Source organism: Euprymna scolopes, chromosome 30 (assembly GCF_053919585.1).
Source record: "Euprymna scolopes isolate OS-2025 chromosome 30, ASM5391958v1, whole genome shotgun sequence".
Lineage (NCBI taxonomy): Eukaryota > Metazoa > Mollusca > Cephalopoda > Sepiida > Sepiolidae > Euprymna > Euprymna scolopes.
Window position 1 is genome coordinate 56824169 of NC_136511.1, and position 21832 is coordinate 56846000.

The 21832-nt window shown below is 29.6% G+C and overlaps 1 protein-coding gene across 3 annotated transcripts in view; it reads left to right on the forward strand.

The window, feature by feature from the left end:
- LOC145254815 (potassium channel subfamily T member 2-like) overlaps positions 1–21832 on the forward strand; it is a 534670-nt gene that overhangs the window by 416347 nt on the left and 96491 nt on the right. For all 3 annotated transcript variants that reach the window (XM_080113638.1, XM_080113639.1, XM_080113636.1), the window contains one exon: positions 17494–17628. In XM_080113638.1, the coding sequence (XP_079969764.1) occupies positions 17494–17628 (135 nt within the window). The remainder of the gene's footprint in view (positions 1–17493; positions 17629–21832) is intronic.

Genomic DNA, 21832 nt, shown 5'->3' on the forward strand with positions numbered 1-21832 from the left:
AAGTGGAGGACGTTGCAGCAGTAACGAAAGAATGAGGAAATAAATGTCATTGTACAACAAAAAAGGGAAAAAAGAAAAAAGCAAATTGAAGTTCTTTTTTATTTATTAATTTATTTATTGTGGATTATTATTCTCATCTTAGATATGGTTTCATGACGTCGTGAAAGAATATCTAAGAAAGATGAAAATAATAGTCTGCAACAAATACATTAATAGATAATCCTCATCTCAAAAATGAATTCCAGTTAAATAATATATATACCATTCGGTACGGACCCGACCATGGAAGATAAGATAATAAATAAAGCGTGGATTTATAAGACCAAAAACTTCAACCTTGATCGCGCTTTGGGGCCCGTAGCGCAGTGGATAGAGATGTTGAATCTCTATGGTTGCAAGTGAGAATTGTCTGAAGATAGTGGTTTCAATCCTACCCAAAGCCGGCCAGAGGCTTACTTGGCCAAAAACGTGTTGAGACAACAACTATGGATGGCAGTAATTGCTGAAAATGCAGTTAGGAAATTCAGACTTCCTATCCTGTCGCGGTTACCACCTGACGAAGGCCAGAGGAATAGTTGGTCAAAACGTTGTGAAATAACATCTAAGAAAGACGAGGATAATAGTCCGCAATAAATAAATTAATAAATAATACTCATCTCAATAATGAATTCCAGTTAAATAATATATTCTTTTTTATTATTTGTCCGCTTTGTGACTGAGGCTACAATGTGTTGGTTCCCGGACAACGTTACACTGGCTATTACATGAAACTGTATTTGGTGACTAGGCAAAAATATAGGAGTGTAGGGGTCACCTAATCCTTTGTTACCATTATGTCTAGGTTCACTCTGACCTAAAGTTTTAATAGTTGTCACGGTCAAATCTATGGGTTAAATAGAATCTATTTTATGTATGGCATGGCACTGCATACAGTTGTATACGCATATATTTACAGTACGGATAAAATAATAAAATCAAACACGATGGGTAAATAATTGAAGATATTAAATCGAAGCTTAAAAACTTTTTACCAAAATGATTTGATTCAGCATTAAATAACGCAGAGAACTTAAATGCCTACAAGACACCGTTTGAATTGAAAGCCATGATTCATTTCAGAAGAGTTTCTGGTCGGTAGGTCATCTGTATAAGTCCTAGAGATGAAAAAAAGTTATTAGTGGGTAGCTGATCTGTAACAAGTCCTGGAGATGAAAAAGATTTTTTCGTGGGTAGCTGATCTGTAACAAGCCCTGGAGATGAAGAAGAGTTTATAAATATAAATAAATACAAAAATACATACTGGCAGGCTGGCACCCAGGATAAAAAGTGCTCCCTCAACACGTTTATACACCAGGCAGACAGACAAACAATGGTCTAAACATTTCTATCTCTGGAAGTGGAACTTGATATATGACAAAGACCAACCAGGGTCAGCCATCAAGATTTGATGAAAGAAGTCCTGGCCCCTTATCTCCATCCCTGATAGCAAAAAAAAAAAAAAAAAGAAAGAAAGAAAATAAGAGGTCTAAAAGCCCGGCCATGATCTGTTGCTCAAAAGAAGCTGCTTCTGTTTTGCTATTTTTGTAATAAATTTGAAAGATTAATCTAATTTCTTGTAATAAATTTTAAACTTATTTCTTGTAATAAATTTGATAATTACATAATAAGGTAAAAGAAACCGACCGACCTGAAGCAAATCTGGGCTGCCGAGTCATAGGTGTGATCTTGTAGGGATGGCCTTTTTCTCACTCACCTTTTGTATCTGACAAACAGTCCTTTCCTACAAAAAACATACTATTGCCAATGGTAATCTGTTACACAAACAAAGAGACATGCAGATAGACAGTCAGACACCAAAGAAAACATAACCTCCTTGATGAAGGTAATAAGTTATATTTTTGTGCTTTATTTTTTACTAACCTGGGTGCCCGGCGTTGCCCGGGTGTGTGGAGCAATAAAAAAAAGTGGTAGTAGGCAGGCTCGAACCTGTATCACGAAGGAGGAAAAGAATGTGAAAAAAAGTGACGTCTTTGCTGTTGCGCCCATTGCAAAACCAGAAGTGTCGAACGTTGAAATTAAGGCTAATCAATCGAAACGAGGGGATGACTTGCGAAACAATCGGAAAAAAAGCGACCCCCTCCTTATAGAAAACTGCTCAGATGAGGGGTGAAGGAATGAACGTTTTTGCCCGATTTTTCGGTATTTGTCGTCCGAAAGTTTGAGGCTTAAAACGATACTGATTTCGTCACATTCTGACAAATCTGTCAAAAGGTTTTAGCAGACAGAGATACAAATAAACAAACACACAGACGTTTGCCGCTTATATTATAGACTAGCCTGGGTACCCGGCGTTGCCCGGGTGTTTGGAGGTGTGTGTTGAGCAAAAAAAAAAGTGGTAGTAGGCAGGCTCGAACCTGTACTGCGAAGGGGGAAAAGAACATGAAAAAAAAAGTGACGTCTTTGCTGTTGCGCCCATCGCCAAACCGGAAGTGATGTAGGTTTAAATTAAAGGGATAACTTTCGCAAATATTGGCGATAAAAGCGACCTCTCCCTGTAGAAAAGTGCCCAGTTAGGGGTGAAGGAATTAATGTTTTTAGCCAGTTTTTCGATATTTGTCGTCCAAAGGGTCGCGCTTCAAAACGATATTGATCTCGTGAAAATCCATTGCCTCAGTCTAAAGTTTTAGGCAGACATACATACATACGTACATACATACATACATACATACATACATATATACATACGTACATACATACATATATACATGCATACATACATACATGCATACATACATGCATTTAAACAGACAGGTGAGATTTGTATTACAAATTTATTTTATTAACCCGTTTTCGCTCAAAAACTAAATTATTTGAATTCAAAAGCTTTACTGCTTTTTATTTTAAGCATTTTAAATATGTGTGCGAAATTAACTTTAATAAACTGCTTTTTTTTTCAGTACTTAGTCACTAAATGATGTTAAAATAATCTTTGCTCTCAAGGGCTTTTGTTCTGTTACATTTGCTTTTTATTCCTTATTTTGCTTGTCTTTTCTAGTGAATCCATAAAGTGGTATGCAAATTTGAATTTTATTTCTAAGACTGCCTGATAAATTACTAACAAATGAATGCCTAGCATGTGTTAATCAGTACTAAAACCAAACTGATTTATTAACTCAGTCGTTCCAAGAGTCAACAACACCTTCCCTGCCTTAGAAACATCGATGAGTAAATAGGAATCTTCGAGGATAGCAAAGCTGCATTAATTCCAAAGCTGATAAGATTAGATCCTAGGATCCTACCAAAAGCAAAGAAGCTGCTGCAAAGACGGTGGGCTCCCTCTATCGGGCTAGAAAAGTACTCACACCTGAGAGTAACCTATATCTCTACAAAGTCACCATTCGCTCATGCATGGAGTATTGCTGCCACATCTGAGTTAGTGCATCTACCACTAACCTCTCTCTCTCCTAGATAGAGTAAAAAAAAAAAAGAGTCTCAAATCTAATAGGTCCCACACTAGTAGCCAAGTTCTAACCTCTGTCCCATCACTGCAATACTGTTTTACAAACACTTTTATGGAATTTGATGAACTCATAGCACTTGTGCCCCCTCGATGTACATACTCCTGACTAACCCGACAAGCAGCAAAATCCCACCCCTTCACTGTTGAGGTCCCTAGATGTTGGAAAGCCTTCTGCTCTAATAGTTTCTTCGCTTGAACTACACGACTTTGGAATTCCCTCCCTCTTTCCTGCTTCACTGAGTGTACTAACACGCAGAAGTTTAAATGTAATGTGAACAAATATCTCGCAGCCTCATTCCACACAGGCCCCTGTAGACATGCTCCTAAAGAGTATCCCTTACTTCCAAGTGGCAATATGCCTTTTGGGGTGAAACATTCTTGCTGTGTTAAATGTTAACATTTATACAGCAAATGTACCTTGTGCTCAGTGGTGTAGCAACTATTTTTGCCATCCAGGACAATCGTAAGATTTGCCCCGCTGACCGTTGATAATCCGTTAACCTTCGAAATTCTAGAAAGTTTTCAAAATATTTATTTTGATGGAATTACAATCAAGGATCTAAAATTTGTTTAAAAAAACAGAAAAAACATATTACAAAAACATAAAAAACATATTACAAAAATATAAAACAAAAAAAAAACATATTACAAAAACATAAAAAACATATTACAAAAATATAAAACAAAAAAAAAACATATTACAAAAACATAAAAAACATATTACAAAAACATAAAACAAAAAAAAAACATATTACAAAAACATATAAAACATATTACAAAAACATAAAACAAAAAAAAAACATATTACAAAAACATATAAGCTCACTTCGGTATAAAATTTCACACTTTTTGTTTGCTTTATATTATTTAAACTTTTTCTATTTTCTATTCCTGCCCCTTTCAAAATGCCATCCAACAGACCAACATCGTTGTCGGTGGGAACACCAGCAAAATACCATACCTCAAATCTTCTTTTCATGCGTCCTGAAATCAAAAGTGCTTTTCTCCGAGATGTGTAAATTCCAAGGCCTGGATTATATATGAATGTTTTCACTTATTCCTGCTGGATTCCTTTTCAGAGTTGGCACGCTTTGTAAAAGACCACATATAAAACTATTACTAAATCGTCCCCTTCTGACTTTCAAAGGCGTTCTGTCCAAAACCCCATCCGTTCACTAATACGTTGCGCATCGAACTGATCTCTCTCGTAACTTAAACTCTACGTTTCTAAACCTATCTTTTCCATTACGTCATCACTAAACGCAGCCTAAAGATCCTTGACGGGTTTTTGTCACGTATCTTTGTTTATATTATCGTTAGCTTAAATTCTATCTATCAAGTTAACATTGAGTTCGCATCGATAACATTTTTCTATCTAAACAAATACAATCATAATTGTCGACCATTATAATACTTATCATAATAATCAACTATTTTATTTTCCGGTTGACTAACAGTATACTACTACTACTACTACTACTACTAATAATAATAATAATAATAATAATAATAATAATAATAATGGTAAAATGATAATAATTATAATTTATTATTATTATTTGTATTTTTCTTTTCCTTTCTTTCTTTTTTTCTCTCCTCTCTATTTGCTGTATGTTCTTTTTCTCTCTATTTTAATATATACTTTTATTCACCCTTTTTTTATTTGTCTTCTTTCTTTTTCACAAATATAACATGACGATATCTTTTATTATTTTGAATATCACGTGACGTGACCTCTTGATGAATTTTGTGCTTGAAACTCCTTTGAAATTTTCATTGCAGACTTTTGTATAAGCAATATCGCCTGAAAAGGTTTCTGTTTACTTGTAATTGTCTGACCAAAACATGCTCATGAGTGCGTAGCGACATATTAATGCTAATATAAAAATTACAAAAAGTATATATATATGTATATAAACACAGGGGTACTTATTCAATATATATTTTTAAAAAAAGCATAATTATCAATATAAAACACTAGCATTGTTATGGTCATCGTTTTCCATATATGATGCTGACTGTGAATGGTATAACTTTCATTAGAACGTATTTTGCCTTTTGTTGTAGTAGTAGGAGGAGGAGGAGGAAGAGGAGGAGATAAATGAGTAAAAAAAAGAAGAGAACTGAATACGAGGCAAGAAAAATGAAGTCTTATAACTCCAATCTCCATGATCATCATGTGATCAGGCTAGGCCAATCAGAAATAAGTGAAAGGCTTAAAAGGTGTCTGTCTCTAGCTACAAGGTGAGAATGTGTTAGCCTTTCTATTCAGAAATTCAAGAAAAGCTGTATAGTTTATAAAATTCGCAGACATTTTTCTTTCTTCTGTGATCAGAGGCAGACAACATTTAAGCCCCCTGCTTATTTCTGATTGGTCTAGCTAAATCACATGACTACAGATGGGAATTATATTGCTTCAATTTTTTTTTTTCATCTCCAACACTTTCATTTATTTTCTTACTACTACTACTACTACTACTACTACTACTACTACTACTAATAATAATAATAATAATAATAATAATAATAATAATAATAATAATAATAATAATAATAATGCGTTCATTGTGTAATAAAATAGATACCGATGATGGCAATAAGATCAACTGATTCAAGTCACATTAAATCTGCTGCATTCACTTATATACAGATTCCATTGTGAAAGGCATGAACTCCATTCTCTAGCTATAAGTAATAAAAAAGATGCTATCAGCTGTAATAATCAATGGTTAAAAAATAATTAAGAGTTTCAGTTTTACAAATGTTCTAACTAAAAAATAAATAAGTTTTTACTTAACTCTCATTTATAAAACTCACTATGTTTGTCTATCTATTTCCAATTTTTCCAACTGACTCTCTGAGACGAGTTTTTTTTTGGGGGGGGGGGATTACTATAGAATCCTATCTAATCTAATTTATAAATTTCACTATGCTTGTGTGCCTGTCTTCATTTTTCCAAAGTGCATCTCCTCTGAGACGCAGAGTAGCGCGAAGTAGATCAAATGATTGCATTTTTGCCGAGCGTTTTTATGGGGTTTAGCTGGTGAAAGTAGCTGCCAAAGGGCCAAAGAAAAAAACTTATAGTTCTCTTGCACATATGCGCATATATATATATATATATATATATATATATATATATATATATATATATATATATAAAATAAATTCCACAGCAAAACAACGTCGCAGCCCACAAGAGCCATGACAGTCAACAAATGACTCGAGTTTCGCCCTCATTTGGGTTCATCAGTTAGACACATGCGAACTCGGGATTTGAAACCCGAGCCTCTTGCATGCGAGGCAAGCATTCTACCAACTGAGCAAACGCCCCGCACAAAAGAATTTCTATTAACCAACACAGATCAAGCAAACTGCGCTGAAATCGGACTGTGAAATGAACCTACTTCATCTCGACACGGGACGCAGTCATCCAACCAGCCAATAACCCCAAGCTGATGTCTCACGAGTAGGAGTTTTAACTCGAAAGGACGATGCCGTCCAGCAATGATAACCAAGCGAGTAACTTATATGATTTTCAGAATGTGAGAGATTATATATAATAAAGATTATATATAATAAAGATTATATATAATAAAGATTATATATAATAAAGATTATATATAATATAGATTATATATAATAAAGATTATATATAATAAAGATTATATATAATAAAGATTATATATAATAAATTCCACAGCCAATATATATATATATATATATATATATATATATATATATATATGCGCGTTAATAATAAATTCCACAGCCAATATATATATATATATATATATATATATATAAATATTCCACACACACACGTATATATATATATATTCCACACAATATATATATATATATATATATATATATTCCACACATATATATATATGCGCGTTAATAATAAATTCCACAGCCAATATATATATATATATATTCCACACATATATATATATATTCCACAGCCAATATATATATATATATATATATATATATATATATATATATATATTCCACACATATATATATATATATATGCGCGTTAATAATAAATTCCACAGCCAATATATATATATATATGTATATATATATATATATATATATGCGCGTTAACATCTTGAGTGCTATAATTTTTGGTTTCAGTTTCAATTCTAGTTGATAGCATCCATCACATTTTTTATTTTAACTTTGGAAATCACTACTATATATTGGGTACAATATAATATGTAATAATCGATAGAGAATTGACTATAATAATATATACGAAATCTGCATAAATTAAAATGTTAAGCATATTTTATGACTAGGCAACGTTGGGTGTCCTCTGCTAGTTATAATATAAAAAAAAAAGCTTTTGATCATGTGAAATTTAACTAACTCTTCACAAGTACCTGTTGATTCGAACTATACCATTGGTTTCTTTTGGAGATCGATCATTGGCATTTGATAGGTAGACAGACATCTATACTCTATATAAAAAGTATATATTTATCCACAGACACATGCTATGTTGTCTCTACAACTCATCAATGTGGTTAGAACTGATGAGATTTGAAACTGGGAGTGCAGTGGTTGGTAATCGATGCTCTGTCACTATGAGCTAAACGGAACTACGAGTGGCAGTGTGAGAAATTATATTGCATATAAATTAAATTAATAATTTATTTATATTTTCATAATACTGATAGCCGGAAGTAGTCAATTCTTTATTATCGAGTAGTATTGTCATAATGCTAAGTGGAAATCATCATTTTTCCTGGTCAGTACTAAAATAGGTAATTACTTGGGAACACCAAATGTTATATGTGCTCTATGCTTATTTCGACGTTGTTTCCAGTCATCCTGGACTTTTCTTTGGCATTGAAATCAAGCAGCGTCGATTCAAGGGAGAAATGATTCGAGATTGAACACCTTTGCTTCACAATTCAGTGCATGTCTTCCAGAATGATCAGATGGTTCTCGTCGTTTCAACAGACGAACATCCATCCATATATATATATATATATATATATATATATATATATATATATATATATATATATATATATATATATATATATATATATATATATATATACATACAAATTTTGTTTTGTTTCTCCTATTGAAGTCTATTTATAATTTTACAATTATTGATCTATTATCCTCTCTCTCTTCCTCCCCCTCTCTCTCATATATATATATATATATATATATATATATAGTAAGATATATATGTATATATATATATATATATCTTACTATATATATATATATATATTACTATATATATATATCTTACTATATATATATATATACCTTACTATATATATATATATATCTTACTATATATATATTACTATATATACATATCTTACTATATATATATATCTTACTATATATATATATATCTTACTATATATATATATATATATCTTACTATATATATATATATCTTACTATATATATATATATATCTTACTATATATATACATATATATATATATATCTTACTATCTATATATATATATCTTACTATCTATATATATATATATATCTTACTATATATATATATCTTACTATATATATATATCTTACTATATATATATATCTTACTATATATATATATATATATGTATATCTTACTATATATATATATATATATCTTACTATATATATATGTGTGTATATCTTACTATATATATATATCTAACTATATATATATATCTTACTATATATATATATCTTACTATATATATATCTTACTGTATATATATACCTTACTATATATATATATATATCTTACTATATATATATATACCTTACTATATATATATACCTTACTATATATATATATACCTTACTCTATATATATATATACCTTACTATATATATACCTTACTATATATATATATATACCTTACTATATATATATATATATATATATACCTTACTATATATATATATATATACCTTACTATATATATATACCTTACTATATATATATATATACCTTACTATATATATATACCTTACTATATATATATATATATACCTTACTATATATATATATATACCTTACTATATATATATATATACCTTACTATATATGTATGTACCTTACTATATATATATATATACCTTACTATATATATATACCTTCTTATATATATATATACCTTACTATATATATATACCTTACTGTATATATATACCTTACTATATATATATCCCTTAGTATATATATATATACCTTACTATATATATATATATATACCATACTATATATATATATATACCTTACTATATATATATATATATATATATATATATATACCTTACTATATATATACTTTACTATATATATATATATATATATATACCTTACTATATATATACCTTACTATATATATCTATATATATATACCTTACTATATATATATACCTTACTATATATATACCTTACTATATATATATACCTTACTATATATATATATATATACCTTACTATATATATATATATATACCTTACTATATATATATACCTTACTATATATATATATATACCTTACTATATATATATACCTTACTGTATATATAATCTATACCTTACTATATATATATCCCTTAGTATTGCACGAGCGTAACCCTTTTAAAATTCATCATTCAATAAAATAAAAAGCTATAGCAAACATCTAAATGACTACTTTAAACACAGTTCCTGATTTCAAAAAAGAAAAATTAAAAATTCATCTGCCTTACTTTTAATGCTAGGTTTATTTATGGTGTCTTTTAAATTCAATAAAAACCCTCCTAAATTTGCTGATGAGGAAACCTTGCTTACCAAAAAACTATATATAATTGTTCTACATAACTTCATGTATACCACAATAAAAAGCACGGATTTCCGAAACGATCGTACAGATAATTGATTTTGTTGTTGTTCCTTCTTATGAAACTGATTTCTAATTTAATTAAAATTTGATTTTTAAATTTTTAAAATTTTTTAAATTTTTAAATTTTAAATTATAAATCACATTACTTAATATATCCCTTAGTATATATATATATATATATATATATATATATATATATATATACCTTACTATATATATATACCTTACTATATATATATATATATACCTTACTATATATATATACTTTACTATATATATATATATATATACCTTACTATATATATATACCATACTATATATATTTATATACCATACTATATATATATATACCTCACTATATATATATATATACCTTACTATATATATATACCTTAGTATATATATATATACCTTACTATGTATATATGCACCTTAGTATACATATATATACCTTAGCATATATATATATATACCTTAGTATATATATATATATATATATACCTTAGTATATATATATGCACCAAGTATATATATGCACCTTAGTATATATATGCACCTTAGTATATATATATACCTTAGTATATATATATATATATATATATATACCTTAGTATATATATATATATATACCTTACTATACATATATATACTTTACTATACATATATGATATATATATACCTTACTATACATATATAATATATATACCTTACTATATATATATACCTTACTATATATATATATACCTTATTATATATATATATACCTTACTATATATATATACCTTAATATATATATATACACCTTACTATATATATATCCCTTACTATATATATACCTTACTATATATATATACCTTACTATATATATATACCTTACTATATATATATATATATATATATATATATATATATATATACCTTACTATATATATATATATTCGTTACTATATATATATACCTTACTATATATATACCTTACTATATATATATACCTTACTATATATATATATATTCGTTACTATATATATATACCTTACTATATATATATACCTTACTATATATATATATATATATATACCTTACTATATATATATACCTTGCTATATATATACCTTACTATATATTTATACCTTACTATATATATATGTATATACCTTACTATATATATATATATATATACCTTACTATATATATATATACCTTACTATATATACCTTAATATATATATATATATATACCTTGCTATATATACCTTGTTATATATATATATACCTTTCTCTCTATATATATATATATATCTTACTATATATATATATATATATATATATATCTTACTATATATATATATATCTTACTATATATATATATACATCTTACTATATATATATATATATATATATATCTTACTATATATATATATATCTTACTATATATATATATCTTACTATATATATATATATCTTACTATATATATATATATCTAACTATATATCTTACTATATATATATATATATCTTACTATATATATATATATATCTTACTATATATATATATATATCTTACTATATATATAAATATATCTTACTATATATATATATCTTACTATATATATATATCTTACTATATATATATATATCTTACTATATATATATATATCTTACTATATATATATATCTTACTATATATATATATCTTACTATATATATATATATCTTACTATATATATGTATCTTACTATATATATATATATATATATATATATATATATATATATATATATATATATATATATATATAGTAAGGTATGAAATGTATTTATGGCAATTAATCTACACAGAGACATCTGCATTTCATCCTCCATAAGGAATGGTCATGCCAAGTGCATGGAATTTCTGCTACTTATTTTTATATACCCACGTCGTGTTTAGTCTAGTTAGCTAACCAATCAGATTCGTTGTGATTCCATCTCACAGGACAACTCCATGTAGCTTAATTGCCATAAATATGCTTTCGTGCCTTACTACCTAGTTCTACAAGCATATAAATAATGAAAATCTATGCATACTATTTTATATCTCCTTATAATAATAATGATAATGATAAGTATAATGATAATGATGATAATAATGATAATGATAATGATAATAATAATGATAATAATGATAATGATAATAGTAATAATGATAATAATAATGATAATGATAATAATGAAGATAATAATGATAATGATAATAATAATGATAATAATAATGATAATGATAATAAAAATGATGATAATGATAATGATGATAATGATAATGATAATAATAATGATAATCATAATAATAATGATAATGATAATAATGAAAATAATAATAATAATGATAATAATAATAATAATGATAATAATGATAATAATGAAAATAATAATGATAATGATAATGATAATGAAAATAATAATGATAATAATGATAATAATAATGATAATGATAATAAAAATGATAATAATAATAATGATAATAATGATGATGATGATGATGATGATAATGTTATATGTGAAATATATATTATTCATAGAATTTTTCATCATCTCTTCGATTTATTTGTATTGCTAGTAGAGATCTCTATATACAAGAAAGCCTTCTACTCTAATAGCTTCTTCCCCAGAACTGCTAGACTTTGGAATTCCCTTCCGGGTTCCTGCTTTCCCAACTGTACTGACATGCAGAGGTTCAAGTATAATGTGAACAGACATATTGTTGCTCAACTCCCTCCATAGTATCCCTGTAACTTTTAACTATTTCTTATCCAACTTATGATAGCTCAAATGGTAACAACTCAGGCTTCAGCGCTATAATTTTGGTTTCGGTTTCAATTATAGCTGATGGCACCCTTCATATTTTTTTTTTATTTTAACTTGAAGTCACCACTATATATATTGGGTACAATATAATATGTCATAATCGATAGAAAATTGACTATAATAATTTATACGAAATCTGCATAAATTAAAATATCATATTTAAGCGTATTTTATGACCGGGCAATGTTGGGTGTCCTCTTCTAGCTATAATATAAGATGATGAGACGGTCCTCGTCTTTCCGACAGACGAGCATCCGTATACAGCATTTTTTAAACATGTACAATTAATGGACACTTTAACCCTTCTCTCAAAAGTTCTATAATACTGCGGTCACAAGTTTCTAACCATAACAACAAAGATGAAGATTTTTTTTTCATATATACAGAGTGTTTCAAAAAATATACTCACACTTTAAATGTTATCAGTATTGTCTGAGCAATAATGGTCATCAATTTGAAATGCTGCGAACATTATTCATCAATTACATTTGTCTTGTGCATTCGAAGTTATTCCATTTCACTCTATGTTCATGAATAAAAGTTTTACCGTCATTTGAAGTGTGAGTACATTTTTTAGATATCCTGTATGAAGATTGAATATTTCAGAAAATTTAATATGCTGGCTTTCAAATTTTTCCCAAAGCTTTATTTGAAATGACACATCATAACCAACTCCCACCACCACCTTCAAAAACACGATTATAAATTGAAAATATTATTTTAAACCCCAAACCTAACTTCTTGTCCCTTGTTTTCCTTTGCTATCTCTTTGTTTGTGATGATTTTATTCATAAGAATTTGGCATGTTGCGAAACATCAAGTCCCAAATTATTGTACAAAATATGATTTTAAATGCATTTTACATTTTAACGTCTGCTTATAACGAAAATTGAACTATTCATTAAGAAGTATGGCGTGGTTTGCTTGAAGCATTGTTAATTGGTAAAAGGTATTTTTGAAGGCTTACATTCCTTTTTTTTTTTTTACATAGGCGTCACCACTTAGCAAGGCCGATAGGCCACTCAAGGATCAGGGTTAAAGAGTGTAGAGTAGTCAAAAGGACAATATAGTAATCGATAGTAATGGAAGTTCGGTAAATTTGTTAACTTAAGTGGAACGGCTCATCAGAAACTTGTTCACGTTGGACTTGAAGACAACCATATTATAGACAGATGGAAAGCAGGAAAACGGAAGACAATTCCACAGGCGTGCAGTTCTAAGAAAGAAGCTTTGATCATGGAATCTATGTTTAGGTTTAGGTACAGATAAAGAGTGGGGAAAATTATTGATAATGTTTTCAGCTAGTCTAGTGTTTCTTGTGAAAGTTTGGCGAGGGGGGACCATAGATTGAAGCTCAGTTACATTGTAAGCCTTCATAAATACCCTTGAACTAGTCATTGTTGTATTTGCTTCATTGATATAAATAATTGATAAAACGTTGAACCGTAACAATATTGAAATAAAGGTACTTCTGCAGTTTACGGACTGTCCTTTTTTTTTTTAGATAGGATTTTCAAGTTAAATTTAATTTTTACAGAATTTTTTTGTTTATTAAATTGTTATATGAAAGTACAGAATAGTTTACAAAGTCCCCCTTCACATGTTAAGAATGGGTTTCTAAATAATAAAGCTATTATTTCAGCACGGTCCTTAAACGGCACAAGCACCGAAATTAATTTGTTGTGTTAAGTCGTTTCACTAAAATGTTTTAAAGTGTAGTAGGCTATGTGACATTTAAGGTCACACATTTCCATTATCCAGAGCCTATTTTTGGCACTTTTTTACAGATCATTTGAAACCATAGCAGCAAGTTCTAGTCTCCGCTCCATCAAGGCCAGAGCTTTTGGGTATATATATATATATATATATATATATATATATATATATATATATATATATATATATACTTCAATCTGTTTCTACATAAGCAGTGATGCGTTGCTACACAGTCATGAGCATGCTTCGGTCTTCTAGTATTTAGTGACTAGAGACATCTTCAGACAACAATGCTTATATTCAAAAGCGAAAATATTAATGAATCATTAAGATTCATTAGATTCATTAAGAGTTTCGCTTTTGAATATAAGCGTTGTTGCCTAAAGAGGTCTCTAGTTACTGAATACTAGAAGACTGAAACATGCTCATGACTGTGTAGCAACACATTACTGCTTATGTAAAAACAGATTGAAAGTATATCTTTCTCTACTTATTGAGCACTCTTGTATTAACCTAGTTATATTTCACTGGTTATCTTTCCTCTGGAAAATAGCAACCTCAAATTATATATATATATATATATATATATATATATATATATATATATATATATATATATATGTATATATATATATATATATATAGTTTCGGTTTCTTATATATACTAGCCGGATTATTATTGTACTATTTTTTTAAACTGCAAAAGTATTTATCCAAGCTAGCAGGGACGCCCTGTGTAGCCAGGTCGTAAAATACGCTTAAATGTGATATTTTAATTCTTGCAAATTTCGTATATATTATTATAGAGTTAATGTTCTTTCGATTTTTATATATTATAAAGTTGCGATTTCAAAAAATAAAAAATATATCTATATGACTTAGGTTCATCAGCTTGAATTGAAACCGAATCCCAAACTTATATATATAACATTATTTCTTTCAGCTATAATCGAAATCGAAACTAAAACTTATGAAGAATTCTTGATAAATCTATTTGTAAAAAAATAGATTACTAAGGTGCCATCAACTAAAATTGAAACCGAAACCAAGACTTATGAAGAATTTTTGATAAAATTATTTTGAAAAAGTAATTGTCGGTAATGGAAATTCAGTAAATTTGTTAATTTAAGGGGAACGGCTTATCAAGAACTTGTTTAAATTCGACTTGAAGGCAACCATATTGTAGTCAGCTGGGAAGCAGGAAAATGGAAGAGAGTTCCACAAGCGTGCAGTTCTAAGAAATAAACTTCGTTAATGGAATCTACGATTAGGTTTAGGCACAGATAAAGAGTGAGGGAAATTATTGATAGTGTTTTCAGCTAGACGAGATTTTCTTGTGAAAGTTTGGCGAGGGGGGATCATAGATTGAAGCTCAAGCGAGCACTTGCAATGAAAATAACGATAAAGCAAAGACAAACTCGCTACATTTCTTCTGTGAGAAAGAGGTTGCAGGGAAGAAAAAAGGACATCTCCTATGAGGCTACGAAGTTTATTTTTAACTCTATCAAGGCAGAATAAGTCCTTTCTAGCAGCTCCTGCCCAGATGTGGCAAGAGTACTCCATCCTTGTACGAACTTTGCTCTTATATAGATAGAGAATTGCATCAGCAGTGAGATATCTACTGGGTCGATAGAAGGATCCCACCATTTTTCTAAATATCTAATTTCCCTTATTCTAGGTAGTTAAAATGATTTAAAAACTTTTAATTTTCTATGTTTATCACCTTTAGCAAATAAGTTGCAAACCACTTGCTAATATTTTTCCTCTGAGGAGATGAATAAACATCGAAAACTCATGGGTTAAGGAAATATATTTATCAAACTGTATTCTTTGCAAACAATAAAAATTCTATATTTTAAAATTAACCTTTTCAAATCATAAAATTTAAATACTTAAATTATGATTTATTTGCTCTATCTTGTATATTGAGCAATTTTATTTAGCTGGAATTGTCTTATATAAAATATTACATCTAATTATATTTTGTAAAATCAATAATCACTGGATTTGCATATCAGGAGATATATTGCATTTCATTATTCTGAAGAATATATATACTCCTATTCATCCGATATTAGGAAAACTACCACTTGGACATAAGAGGGGTCATGCTTATAGGAGTACTATGTAAGGAGTTGAAAAGCAACAGGTTTGTTTACATTACATTTAAATTTCTGGACGTTAGTACAGTCAATGAAGCGGGAACGAGGAAGAGAATTTTAACGTCTAGCAGTTCTTGTATATAATGTGTACAACAATTTTTTTTTTTAATGTATATGTTTAATAATTGATTGAGATTGTCGGACTGACTTTCTCATCTTGGTTGTTATAGTCACAACGTTTCGGCCGTTTTGCCCTCCGACCTTCATCAGGTGTTTTTTAACACTTGATGAAGGTTGGAAGGCAAAACGGCCGAAACGTTGTGACTATAATAACCAAGATGAGGAAGTCAGTCCGACAATCTCAATCAATGAAAACACCTCATCTCCAAAATACAGACAATTACTATGTTTAATAATATTGTTGTTTCTTTTTTACAGCCTTGATGATCTTCTGCGGGCTGGCATCAACCTGGCAGACAATGTTGTGATAGTTAACAAAGAAAGTTCAAATTCTGCAGAGGAAGATACGTTGTCAGATTGTAACACAATTGTAGCTGTACAGACAATATTTAGGTAAGTATCAACCGTTAGGTTGTTTGTTACATAAATCCTGTCATGGGCGCATCTTTGTTTTCCCAATCAATGACCATAACAACAACAAGCAAGGGAGATCACTCTAAGAAAACTTAGATTCAAGGAATAGAACTCTTATATCACAATACAAGGAAGATAACTTAACATGACTGGTGTCTTCTTTTGAAGAGTACAGTTCTAAAAACCAAAACATTGTAAAACAAGTCATCATTGCTGCAAGTCTCTGAAAATTTCTGAAGAAACTGCCATCTTCATCAGACAATCAGCAACCATTTTTTGCATATAATTTCTTCTGTTTGGTATCCTCATTCGCCCTCATTTCCTTAACTTTTGTCGCATCAACTCTTAGACGCCAGTCACTCACAAGATTTGATGAATTTTTTGATGACCAGCATATAGGAGGCATTCTTGCTACAAACAAGAAAAGAAAGACGTTCTTGAATGTGGTATTGTGGTAAATAGTGCCAGTCAAGAGTAATTTCACAAGTTGTATAGACAATAGAAAGACTCTGCACTCATTCCCCTCCCCCAATTCCTTGTAGGCCTTCATGCCCAAGTTTCTTGTTTGTGATTTTTTTTTCTTTTTATTGTTTTTCAACCTTAAAGTGTAAATTTTTACCGGCAATAAACTATATATACAAGATCAAAGTGTAGTATCTGTTCTTCAGATGCTGCACTTTAATTTCTTGTTCTCTGTCAGTGGAGGAGAAATCCTTTATGACTGAGACAATTTTTATTTTTGTGTTATGAAAAGGGACAGACCCCAGTAAGTAGAAAGCAAAACTAGATAAGTTTGAAAATGATATTTGGAAAAGGTTAGAATCGAACCCAGTAGGCAAGTGTTTAAAGATAATACGACTAGATATTCAATTTAAGAATGCAGTCGATTGTTTATTCTTTTAGAAATAACTGGATATTAAATATATCAGTTAAAAGAATGGACAATACTAGTTTAGAAATAATGATTAACAAATACGTTAGATATTGAACAATTAAAATTGGGAATTCTTTGTTTGTCAAAAGTGTGTTTGGACATACATAGATAAAATCCACGTGAATGAATTTCACGTGGTGAAGCATGCTTCTGACGTCATCAAAAAAGTAGATTTCCAATATATTGAGACACGGTTTGAAGTTAGAGTGACGGTCAGTTAGCAGACGAGAGTCGGACAGCGACAGTGAGAGCTGATGCCCTCTTGGAAGTGAGAGGGAGGGAAGAGGAGACCATGTAGTCGTAAAAGCTTGAATCTCTGACCATTATCATCATCATCATCATTATCATCATCATCACCACCACCACCACCAGCTGGTATGAATAAAGAATTATCTATATTTGTAAACTGTTGTCTTCGTCCGTCGTCATTCCATAAAAGGAAAAAGTAAATATGTTTTGTCTATCATCTTGTAAACGAATTTTGTATAATTCCCTCAAAGTATTATGTGTCCCTTTCGCCATCATTAATAATGTATCCTCCCCTCTGAAAGGTTAAAAGAACTGTACACATCATATCTCTCAGCCTCTGTTATAAAATATATCCCGTCATCTATCAGAGAGAAGAATCTACACACTCGACGATATATACACTCCTCGATATATGTACACCCACACAAACACGATGAGATACGGTTTCAATATATCAACACAGCAATATACACTTTCTCGATATATATGTCCCACTATCCAACATTTGTTCGTTTTCTCCACGTTAAAAAACGACCATGGTGTCTAACTCTGTCCCGGAGGGGGGGGGGGGCATTGTCAATAGCACTCTGATAAACGCACTCTGTGAAGATCCATCCTTTAAAGTAGCTTCGGTGGCATCGGAATAAATAACAGTATTCAAATCTGAACGTTTCCCAGGCTGAGGAAAAGATGTGGAACTTGCTCTTGATTTTCCAATATTACTCGTTCTACACACATCAAATGATACATCTGATCGAGTCAGAGTGGATACCTACATCATTTGACCTGTCAGTCTCTTTAGCTGAATCGTCTCCTCTTGACTCAATTCATCATTTCTCTATGTTTGTTAGGGATATAAAATCAGTTTCATTATGTAATTTTGTGGGAATTTTTTGAAGATTTGCAAAACTATACATTTTTGGAAAGATTTTTAAAGGAATCAGAAAATCAATGTTTGCATTTGCCCAGATGTGCATATGGTGGCCATATATATGCATTTACAAAATGGCGGCCGTAAAATGTACGCTTTGTAATATCTCTGTCTCTTAATAAGCTGGAACACTGATTTTAACTACTGAACCTACATTTTCAGTGTCAAGGAATCCAATGGCCCAAGTTATCATTTCATCTTTTGTAACCTCCGATTGAAATACATAATCCACCATAACAGCCCAGGCTGCCAGTCAGATACTAAATCAGAGTTATTTTAATGATCTCCCTTTCTCTATGTTATTAGGGATATAGTTAAAGCATATAGATTTCGATTTATAATAATCCCGTTTTTGTTTTGCTTAACATTCAATCCTAAAAATTTGAATGTTCTACTTTCATGCCTTTGAATATCTTTTTTCAATTCTTAGATCGAATTTTCTGAAATAGCTCATTTTCCACGGAATATGAAAACATCTACACGCATTGCCAGAATGCTTATCAAGTCACTAGTTACATCATGCAAAAAAAAAAAAAAGAATGCTCTTCTATGTCTGATCAATATACATTGACCTTCTTTTTCCAAAACTTGAACAAGACCATTAGTTTTTGTCTTCCATAATAGATACTGTCAGTCCTTCATCCATATAAGTCTTTCTAGTTAATTGTCATATCTATTCACTTTTAAGAAAGTCAACTCATAATTAACTTGCTTATACCATGGACGAGGTGCATCATTTAATGCATAAAAGCATCTTTTCAGCTTCCACACCTGTGATTTTGGCCACACAGCAGATAGTGATTTAAGAGACACCTCTCTTCACCATATTATCTTGCAGGAATTATGTGGTAAAATCAAGAGTCTACACATGCCACATCAAAACAGAGGATGTTAATACGAAATGCATAGCCTCACGGCTGCATGTTAGAGAATCTATTTCTAAGTTATGGCAATGTTCTTTGTAACCACACGCAACAAGATGAGTTTTTATCTTTTTTTTTTATCATTCGTAATTTTTTCCGTTACCACCCATCTTGTTGATATTCATTTTTGCTCCATGTCAGGGACAAGGTCACATTCTTCATAATTTGCAATTTTTTTCAGTTCTCTTTTCTTTGCATCAATCACATCTTGGATCTCTTGTAGCAGATGTCTCTCTGATTTTTACTTTCACTTTTCTCACTCACGTGCTCCTATTCAGAATTCGTAATAGCGAGCTGACATCAGTAGACTTGTTTTATTTTTTGTTTGTTTGTTTTTTTCTCTCTATCAAAACGTTTAAATGTTTAACATATTTTAAACCGAAATAAATTATTGCGCAATAAAAATAAGTAAATTTAAAGAAAAATCATTTTTTTTTTATTTCGAATTATTTAATAAAGTAAAAATTCCATATTTTTTTTACTTGAATTATTAAATTTAAAAAAAGTGATGCTAGCAAATTACCTAACAATTTAATAAACAAAAATATCGTAAAACTTGAATTTAATCTGAAAATACTATGAAAAAAAAGCTTTTTAAACTTTCTAATCAGATCTCCTGTAGCAAATGTCTCCCTAGATTTTACTTTCGCTTTCTCGCTCACGTGCCCTTATTCCGAATTTGTAGAACGTTAGCCGACATCAGTGGACTTTTTTTTCCTACCAAAACGGTCATTAACAATGTTTGTTTGTTTTTTTATTTAAAATTTTTTTTTTTTAATGTTTAACATCTTTTAAACTGATATAAATTATTGCACGATAAAAATAATTAAATTTAAACAAAAAACATGTTTTATTTCGAATTATTTAATCAAGTACAAATGTCATTTCTTCAAGAAACATATAGATATACATAAAGGAAGGTGTAAAAAAAAAAAAGAAAAGATGAGTGGAAGATAAAGAGGTATAAATTAAGACCTGGCTAGAGATAGGTTAGTTTAGAAGTCAATTTTTATGGCAGCATGTACCGACGCTAAACAGCTGCCCCTGCCGCTACCGACGACGACGACGCCGACGATGTGCAAGCTGCATGTTTGATTTTTGCATACCTCGTGTGGATTATCTGTGGACACTCGCTCGTTTCTCTCT